This window comes from Penicillium angulare, assembly GCF_028827245.1.
Source record: "Penicillium angulare strain IBT 27051 chromosome Unknown utg000003l_segment0_segment0, whole genome shotgun sequence".
Taxonomy (NCBI): Eukaryota; Fungi; Ascomycota; class Eurotiomycetes; order Eurotiales; family Aspergillaceae; genus Penicillium; species Penicillium angulare.
In genome coordinates this window covers 2863961-2873402 of record NW_026623162.1, presented here as the reverse complement: position 1 = coordinate 2873402, position 9442 = coordinate 2863961, and the positions used below count along the sequence as shown (strand labels likewise).

Sequence of the window (9442 nt, the reverse complement as noted above, 5' to 3'; positions counted from 1 at the left end):
TGGATACGCGCAGCCACATTCGTCTACTTCAGATGCTCGCCTGGAGTTCCTTCTCCGATTCCCAGGTTATGTCTCGTCCAGGTACAATCTCTTGATGGTTCATCGATAAAAATAAGTGAAATGGGACAGGGGTGCAAGAAACTTGGCAGTAATAACCTAGTCTTGCAGAGGGGTCTTAGCGTTGCTAGCCTTCTCGCCATTGCGTACTTATTGTGGGTCCTCTATTCTCGTGTACAAATAATGCACAAATGCTCCAGTCTTAAACGGCTGGTAGTGTCTCTAACGGAGCATTACCAGCCTGACGGGTCACCCTGTATCTCCTCTTCTCCAGTGGGCCTGGACCAAAAAAAAACTCGGCAATACATAATTTAGGGGCCAACAGTGGATCTTGGATAGTATCTGACAGTTCCCCGGAATCCCCTGGGTGGCCGAGGTTTGTCAGTCCTGCGCTTTGAAATACGGGACATGTCTCGCATTATTCTTTCCTAGAAGGATCGATTCTTCTTTCCTCCATTGACAGGCGGTTCTGACGGCAGAGCCTGAAAAGTCACAATGGTTGTCACTACGCAAAATCTTAAAGATGACAAGGGCCCTAAGATCCTGGCAGTGGTGTGGACGTTGACGTCTTTCACCCTTATGATGGTCGTTGCTCGAGTCTTCATTCGCTTGAAGATGCTCAAGAACTTCGGCATCGATGACTACCTGATTGTAGTTGCCATGGCATTGGGCCTTGCCTATTGTGGAGCAACGACAGCATCGGTGTATTATGGCTTTGGAAAACACATGGTTGAAGTTGAGGAACATGGAAATCTGGTCATGGCCATGTTACTCAACAATGTCAGTTTTTTATTGGGAATCCTGTCGTTCACGATCCCAAAAATTGCAGTGACATCCATGCTTACAAGGATTATGAATCCTGGTTTAATCCAAAAGATCATTCTTTGGACGTTGGTTTCAACTGCTGCTGCCGTGTCTTGTATTTGTATCGTCATACTCTTCACCATGGTTAGTATAAGTGCCCTATCTTTAGCTGTTGAAACAACCATACTGACCTTTCAGTGTGATCCACCCCGCGCTTTGTGGACACCGGCACTCCAGGAGTCGGGCGAGGCAACATGCAAGAGCACTTGGATGCTTATCAATTATGCTATCTTCACCGGTGGTAAGTCTTCATCAAAATTTCATTTTACTTGCAGAAGGCTTATGAACATATAGCTATTTCTGCTTCAGTTGATCTTTACCTCGCCATTTACCCCATGACCGTTCTCATGAAACTGCAAATGTCCCTGCGCAAGAGGGTCGCTCTCTCCGCCGCCTTGGGACTAGGTGCGATCGCAGCAGCTATGGCCATTGTGAAATGCACACAGCTGCATGGACTTGCAGACAAATCCGACTATACTTGTAAGCCGCCATCAATCACTGAGAATTTAGTCTTATACCTAACCCTTTATAGATGGAACAGCAGACCTCATTTTATGGACTAAGTAATCATTTCCCTAACCGCATCCCCCTTTTATCTACGTGATATACTAATAGTAATCTTTTAGTATCGAAGCCAACGTCGTCGCCATTGCCTCCTGCATCCCCACTCTCCAACCTCTCCTCGAGATCATCCTCGGCAAACGGACACTAGGCTCATACAGCAATGGCAATAGCGGAGGTTACAAAAAGCAAAGCAGCAACTGGAATGCATCATCTAACGATAGAAGCAAGAGATCGGCTGCACGGAAAGATGACTTAGCTATTACCAATGTTGAGAGCCAAGAAAGTATCCTTGGTTCAGATGGAGGGAAGAATGGCCATGTGCAGGAGAGCTCTAACGAGATCCACATGAGTCCCATTGCCATCCGACGGACAGACAACTTTACGGTGGACTATGAGTCGCGGCCTCAAGCTGGAGATAGCACGCACGGCTCATGGTAAATTTAATGGAGGTCTTGTTGTGTTTTAACGACCGGTTGTAGTGTCCCATTCGTCGATACGCTTCAGGCTCTCGTTTAGTATGGCTCGAAGCCAGAAACTTCTAATATAAAAGATGATGATTCATTTCAGTCTCTATTGCCAATTGATCTCCTATTACCTCTTCTATAATCGCATTCTGTGATGGAACCCCCAATCTTAAGCAAGTCCCGGCTTTTGTTTATTCAGCACGAATTTGGGCTGCATGATTATGTGAGCAATTAGGATTTTCTGGACTCAATTGCCTACAAATATCGCAGGGCGTGAACCTTCTAATCTGGGGACCCTTCGAGATCGCGTTCATCCTATTCGACAGTGGACGTTATCGGTTGTCGCTCCCGCCGAGACGCCGATCTACCGTGATGATTCGACAATGAGACCGAGTCCGAGTCAGTTCCCCGTGAATCAAAACTGACAATTAAGCATACATAGTAGATCTGGGGTTGCATCTCTAGAAAAGAAATTCGGAGTCATACTAGCTTTTACAAATAATTTCCATCATATCTTTTGTTATCAACGCGATTCATTCGTCAATCCCACTGGAATTGAGTCAGCATTTACTTAGTCAAGACTCAAACCCCACCGAAAATAAATACTTGGAGAACCTCAGGCTGGTATAGTACTTGACTCATCTTCATCTCCAATTCCAATTCTCCAGCATATAACTACCAGACCCCATCTTGAATTTCTTTCCATTGAAAGACCTTCCAATATCCAATCTCTCATTCGACATACTCTGAATCATCAAACAAAAATGACAAGATCATTCGGCGCAACAGTGGATACGCACCCTGCCAAACCCCCACAGCCAACCACATTGACAGGCCGCTCTGTGCGCCTCGAGAAGCTCGACCCTAGCCACACAGATGACCTCTACGAAAGCATAGGACGATCGGAATATGACGCACTTTGGGACTACATCCCAGATGGACCCTTCCCAGACAAGGAATCATTCGTGCCATTCATTGCGCGACTTTCCCAGTCTCCAGACCCATACCTATATGCTCTGATTGACCAACAAACCAACAAAGCAGTGGGATTCTTTTCTCTCATGCGCATTGACCAGAAGAATCGCGCCATTGAAATAGGCTATGTTGTCTTCTCGCCATTGTTGCAGCGTACAACGGCTGCAACGGAGGCATTTTATCTCCTTACGAATGCCGTGTTCAAGGATATGGGATACCGACGCTACGAATGGAAATGTAATGATCTGAACAAACCTTCTATGAAGGCTGCTGTTCGTTTTGGATTCAAGCCGGAAGGCGTCTTTCGCCAGCATATGATTGTCAAGGGCCAGAACCGCGATACAGCCTGGTTTTCGATTATTGATTCGGAATGGCCTGCTTTGGCTGAGTCTTTTGAGAAGTGGTTGAATCCACAGAATTTCGATGCAGAGGGGAAGCAGCGGTCTACTTTGGCTGCCTTGCGGTGACTTTGAATATGTGTATCATGATGCACATGCTCATTGCACATATGTGTGATGCTGTGGAAACTTAGCTAGAACTCTGGACAGGACCTTGAAGTTGGAACAAGGAGAAGTAAGAAAGATTATCTGGAATAGAACCATAAGGAAGAGTTCATTGGGTTCTTCGAAATATAGATTTCACTATTAGGTCCAGGAACTGTATCCATGTTTTCATATAGTGCCCAGTAGGAGATTGAAAGGCTTGCAAAGTTGCAAAATAAAAAACGCTAAGATCGCATAGCTATACAATTGGCAATGTGTTTGGTCTTCATTTCGAAAGATTAACCAAACCGCTGCTTGGCTAAGGTCTTCAGCCAGCCGATTGTTTCCTCCTCCTTTTCACGATATTGTTGAACGCGCTCCTCACGCTCCGCTGTCCGAGCCCGAAGGATCTCCTCCCTTCGAAGCTCTCTCTCATTCTTCTTGCGTTGCTGCTGCTCTTTCTCTTTCTTCAAAGAGGCAAGGTCGTTGTCACCGGAGCCCATCAAGTCCGCCTCCGGTGCGGCTTCCGGTGAACCTCCACGAGCATCTGCAAATGCGCGGTTGGATGCTGCAGCCTCTCGGCGCTTCTCAAGCTGTCTCTCTCGAGTACCGGGTTCCGCGCGAGGCGCAATTTCCTCTTCTAAGTTTTTCATTGCAGCCTTATGAGATCGTTTTTCGCTGCGATGCTGTTGTCGGAATTCCTCGCGCCCGGCTCTCGCGTCTTCAAGTGCGGACTCTATAAGGACCGTTAGTCAATTGTAACTTTCGACATATCGGAGCACATTTTACCTCTTTTCATTTCAAGATCTTGCATTTTTGGTATTGTGGGCCCGGAATGTGTCACTTGTCTCGTTGAATTCGGGTTGGGAAGAGTTGGCCCATAATCGTCGTCATCTTCGTCATCATCATCGTCTGCTGGCTCTTGCGCCTGACTAGTATCCTTTGTGTCTTGTTCATCTTGTGCATATTCGGGCGAGTCTCTCTTGCCACTCACAGCTGGCGGCCGTTCTGCTACACTTTGGCGGGCCCTTTCCAGCGTGGCTGGGTCGTACCATCCCTCAGCCAACTCCGCGCGGTTCCTACCAAGCATGGCATTAGCTAAAGATCTTTCGCCAGTAAAACACCGCCTAACATACCATTTATGAATAAAGCTCTTCCATCTGCCTTTCACCTCGTCTTCTGATAAGTCCTCAATGAAAATTCCTTTCTGGATGTCGAGATACATTGCAAACATGGGCTCGAACACCTCCAAGTCCCGCCGGGAGAGCTGCCTGGCATTCAGAGGTAGCACCACAGGTTGGGCGGAAGTTTCTTCTTTCTTTCGGTCATGATGGTCTCGGTCTCGGTGGTGTCGACGGTGTGGGCGATCAGGTCTGTGTCTGTCTGAACGATGGGGGGAGCGTGAGCGGTCGCGATCACGATCGCGATGTCGGTGTCGGTGGGAATGAGAACTTTCATGGTGGCTCCGATGATGACAGCGATCCTTCTCTCCTAATGAGGGGGAATTTGCTCTCGGCGATGCCATTTTGGCTGGCTGAAAACTGAATCAAAATGTCTGGACTGGTAAAAGATCCGATGAGGTAGGCGTTGCCATGTCTTATCGCTTATCGGACTAGACCCACTTGAAGATAGCCTCTGAATCGCGTTCTTTGTCTGTGTGCTTTGGTTATCAATCTAGATATCTAATGCTAGTGGGAAAGATCCTCGGGATTCAATAATTTGAAAACAATTACGAGACTTTGCCATATAATCTTCATCCATTCATTAATCTATTCATTTCTATTCGTTATCCAACCTCAAACCCATCCCTCTCGACTCGGAGGAAGCTGAAGCTTCTTTTCAATTCCATAATCAGTAAGATAAATCGTAAATCTATCATCATTGAACCCTCTCAAAGGCCCATCATAGCACCAACCCAGAAAGAACCGACAATCCGCAAAAAGCCTCTCTTCGACCTCCTTCGCATTTGGATCTCCAATGTCGGGAGTATAACGATGTAGGATATTTGAATCAGCCAGTAAGCTCGCCACAGCAGCAATACTACATGGATTCTTAGGTAAAACATGATCCGTATTCGTCAACAAAGAGCCCAAGATACCCAGAATAAGCAATGTGCCAAGCAACGCTTCCAGAACCCGGGTCGAGACAGCATCCTGGAATAAACGTAGTCGTCCTGGTGTAGTAACTTTTCCTCGTAGCGTCGCAGGAGATGGATAAGACGAGGAATTTCCAACAGACTCCCGATTAAAGGAATTGAATATCTGCGCCTTGACGACACGATGTTGGAACTTCACAGCGCTAATCACCTTCTCATTGTCTGCTTCGTTGGCAAGATACTCCATTGGAATGGCATATTTACCATAAACTAGCGCGCTGAAGAAGCTATCAAAGCTATTTACTGTTCCTGACTCGGTGGAGCTTGTCCAGTCTTCGCTGTTTGTATAGTTTATGGCTGGTCTGGCCGTTGATTCATCGGGTTGAGGAGGAATCTCTGTGGAAATATTGAAATCTGGTAATGTAAACCGGGTCTTTGTATCGACCATCTCAGCTGACTCTCGACACGTCAATGCGGCAACATGTGAGAATGAGTTGTTATTAAGAGAGCCCCAGATATATGATATTGTGCCCCCAAGAGGGTTGATGGTAGCAGTGTCTTTTGTGTTTGCAATGTAATCGCCACTTTCCACTGTACAGGGGTTGAAGGCCGTAAATCCAAAGCTTGATCCACCATTGAGGCGCATATAATTATACTCCTCTTTTACCCAGGAAGTATGGGTGCTACTATAGTTGCAGGGCGCGAAGAAGAGGTCGAACGTGGTGTAGTTCTGGCCATAGTACTTGTAGCGTGTTGCATTGAGATCTGCACCTGACTGGAACTTGCAGGTTACTGTTGCTCTCATGGCAGGGACGGTGATGTCTGCATATGCGTCGGTGAGATCTGTTGTAGTAGAGGTCGTTGAATTAAGTGAAATTTCAGGAAAAGCGAGCTCCTCGTATGTCCATTTAGGGTAGTCAAAATCATCACGGAGAATGTACTCGGATGTTAAAAGACCTTTGTCCTGGAAAGAAGAGTCTGTGCCATCGGGGCTTGTGTAGTAGACCTCACTCCCATAAAATGTTGATTCTTGATTGAATTCCAAGGTAATATACCCCGGTACGTCCATGGTGGTATAAAGACCACTCGTAACGATGGTCAAGACAGATGTGACTAATGTGCACAATGTTGTAGTCAAGACAGCAAATTGCTTCAGTTTCGCAGATTTGAGAATATTGGTGGTGTTGAGGGAGTCCATAAAATCAACAGACATGAACTGTGAGGGGAGTGCTCCGGCTTTGTCTCTCAGATGGATGTATGGCGCCAAGCACCGAGTGTTAGAATCTATGCTGCCAAAAAGAACACCGATAAGGACCATCATCAGAGCAGGAAGTATGGTCCATGTATAGTGTACAGTTCCACTACTGGAAGATATGTCTCCCAGTCCATCGTTTGCATCGGACACATATAGAACAATCTCCAAGACAGCTATCAAAAGTGCTATCACAATGAATAAAAGGACACGAAAAATAAACGTTGGGAAAGGACTCCAGTGAAGCTTCCTTTTAGGATCGATCTCAATGTCGGTATGCTTCGCATTCTTCTCGGTATTGTTGGCCCTGGCAGCAATTGAGAAGCCCCCTGGAGCCAACTCCGTATGGTAGAGCTTTCCTTCCAAAAGGGTGGTTATGGCCTCTAGAGGCTTGGAGCTGCTTCCACGAAGAGTTTTGCGAAGCACCTTGCTGCTCGACATGATTGCAGCTGCCGCCGAAATAGACGTTGGGTTGTAGGGAGATAACTCAGTCCGTGGAGCAAACACAATCATATTTATAGCAAATATAATAGCAAGTGCCAGACAAACTTCCATCGCGCGAAGTGTTAACTGGGTCATGGTGACCCTATTTTCGGTAAGAATTTGAAAGCCACTAGATGCAATCTTCCCTTGAGAAATAAATCCCTGATGGACTAGCTGGGAACCAATTGCGCGGTAATAGCTGGAAGCCGCATTCAAAAGTACACATTTTTCAAGGAAATCAGTGTAGTTTTTGGTCTCTCCAATAAGCATAGCTCCTAATTGTATAGCATAGTCAACAGTCATCTGTGTCTCATTTGTATTTTGAAACAGATTTGAGTGAGATATAGGTTGCTCGGTCCACGCAGCTGATGATTCATCAGATGCTACGATTGAGGACTCTGAGACTATGTTGCTGGCAATATCCCATGCTTCCAGACCAGGTGGTACTGTGTTCTCAACTTCAAACGTCTGTATATCCATGTTCGGGGATGTTTCGGTCGCGTTGGACTTTACTAGTAATTTCACAAGAGATACTATCGGCTTGCATATCAAATTCACAGCATTGTTTACAGTGATATTTTTCGGCCATTCAGTTGCTCCTTCAGGGCTACCATCAAGGGTGTAGTTGGTCGGGATTGGCGTAGTCTTTTTGCTTAGTTTTGTTTCTATTGCCGCTAGTATAATGCGCTTCCCATCGGACCCATCTGAGCCTTCGCATTGGCCTGCTTTGAATAGGGCAGCAAAGGCTGTTTCTCGAGTGCCCAATAGAGTTCCAAAACTTGGCAAGCCCAAAACCGTTGAAATGTTTTGTATTTTGCATGAGGAAGATGAGAGCACATCGTTTTGTGGCGGATATACCAGTTTTTGTTGGAGATACTCAACGCGCTCAATCGACCAAGTATTAAACCCAAGAGTCGCAGGCTCACATTCCAGGTCCGGGGCAAGACCAGTAAGGTTTGCGAGGACAACAGACTCGTTCGAGGTGCTAGATGTCGAGAATGTGGGGAAACTAAAGTTCGCAGTGGTACCATCTTCATAGGAGACATTTTCGAAGAGAATACCATTGATGGCATCGAACGGCTGATTGGAAGCGGTAGAAAAGTCCGAAACACTCAGCTTGCTCACGTTTCCCTGTATTTGGATTGGAATCTTTCCCTTGTTCACTCCCACTTCCTGAAGACTGAACAGAGAAGTTGAGATGATGAGAAGGAGGCGCAGAAGTAGCGAGCCACTAATTCCCGAAGTAACGATATGATGCCGATTACGAATGGCTCGAATCATTGCGAAGGGTTGCATCTCAGAGATATAGTCAAGTAGTATACTTTTCTCCGGCGTCTCGGGCTTTTGAAGCATAGCTTGCCATGGTACGCTTTGTTTGGCTTGAAATTCCACACGACCCCAGAAGGCAGAGATGAGAGTAAGAATGGCGGTTGGTCCGTAGGTCCAAAGATAGTGACGGCTTTCGGTGGATGAGGCAAGTCCTTGGTTTGTCGAGGAGATGTGGTTGAGGACTTCGAGAGTTGCAATGATGCCACAGAAGACGATCACGAATGCCATTAGCACTCGTCTTCGTATGTATGTCGGTCGCCATCCAGGCGTTGATGGGGTGGTAAAACTATTGACCTTCGTCGAGATGGAGGAAATCGAAACGGTTTCATAGTTTTTATCACCCTTGAAGTCCATGCTGGATACAAAGGACCTCAACGAGGAAGCTCTCTCAGTCTCACAAACGGCAAGAATCGATGTGCCTGAGAAATGAGCTTAGATTGAAATAGGAAACTGACATTTTCTTTCAGTAATTTAGAAGAAGCGAAAGAAAACTATTAATATTTGAAGGGGGGCTGTTTGTTCTAGATGGAAAGTGTTGATACTAAGCTTGGGCCTTTCTGCGACCTACTTAAGCGCCAGGAATCGAAATTCAAGTGCGAGATTGTTTCCCACGGCTGCTAATAGATACCATATCTATAATGCAATGTTTTGGCCCCATCGGAATATTAAAATAAACATTTTGTGCCAGAATTGTCCTACCATGTGCGTGGTGAGAGTTCATTTGACGGGGGGTTATAGTGCCAGCGCGTAACTGTCCAATCTCCAGGCGGTTCCCGTTGCCCCACAGCTTCCACCTGTTTCATCATCAAATCGGGCGCATACAACAGGTAGGATTTATGTACGAAAGGCTCAAAGTTATCAGCTTAGGGATTCCAAC

General features: G+C 46.3%; 4 protein-coding genes across 4 annotated transcripts; 2 read left to right on the top strand and 2 right to left on the bottom strand.

Moving 5' to 3' along the window:
- Nucleotides 1-552: 552 nt before the first annotated feature.
- On the top strand, nucleotides 553-1923 carry N7478_003221 (uncharacterized protein; the record flags this gene model as incomplete). The annotated part of the gene is made up of 5 exons (XM_056919435.1): nucleotides 553-1005; nucleotides 1060-1162; nucleotides 1216-1401; nucleotides 1454-1484; nucleotides 1548-1923. 5 exons carry the CDS (start codon nucleotides 553-555, stop codon nucleotides 1921-1923), a joined length of 1149 nt encoding a protein of 382 aa, XP_056782593.1.
- Nucleotides 1924-2713: 790 nt separating this feature from the next.
- Nucleotides 2714-3391, top strand: N7478_003220 (GNAT family N-acetyltransferase; the record flags this gene model as incomplete). The annotated part of the gene is made up of 1 exon (XM_056919434.1): nucleotides 2714-3391. The coding sequence occupies one exon, from the start codon at nucleotides 2714-2716 to the stop codon at nucleotides 3389-3391; it is 678 nt and encodes a 225-aa protein (XP_056782592.1).
- A 314-nt stretch (nucleotides 3392-3705) lies between these two features.
- N7478_003219 (uncharacterized protein) lies at nucleotides 3706-4931 on the bottom strand (the record flags this gene model as incomplete). The annotated part of the gene is made up of 3 exons (XM_056919433.1): nucleotides 3706-4142; nucleotides 4196-4485; nucleotides 4543-4931. The coding sequence occupies 3 exons, from the start codon at nucleotides 4929-4931 to the stop codon at nucleotides 3706-3708; spliced, it is 1116 nt and encodes a 371-aa protein (XP_056782591.1).
- A 271-nt stretch (nucleotides 4932-5202) lies between these two features.
- N7478_003218 (DUF3433 domain-containing protein) lies at nucleotides 5203-8919 on the bottom strand (the record flags this gene model as incomplete). Its single annotated transcript, XM_056919432.1, has 1 exon — nucleotides 5203-8919. The coding sequence occupies one exon, from the start codon at nucleotides 8917-8919 to the stop codon at nucleotides 5203-5205; it is 3717 nt and encodes a 1238-aa protein (XP_056782590.1).
- Between the last annotated feature and the right edge of the window lie 523 nt (nucleotides 8920-9442).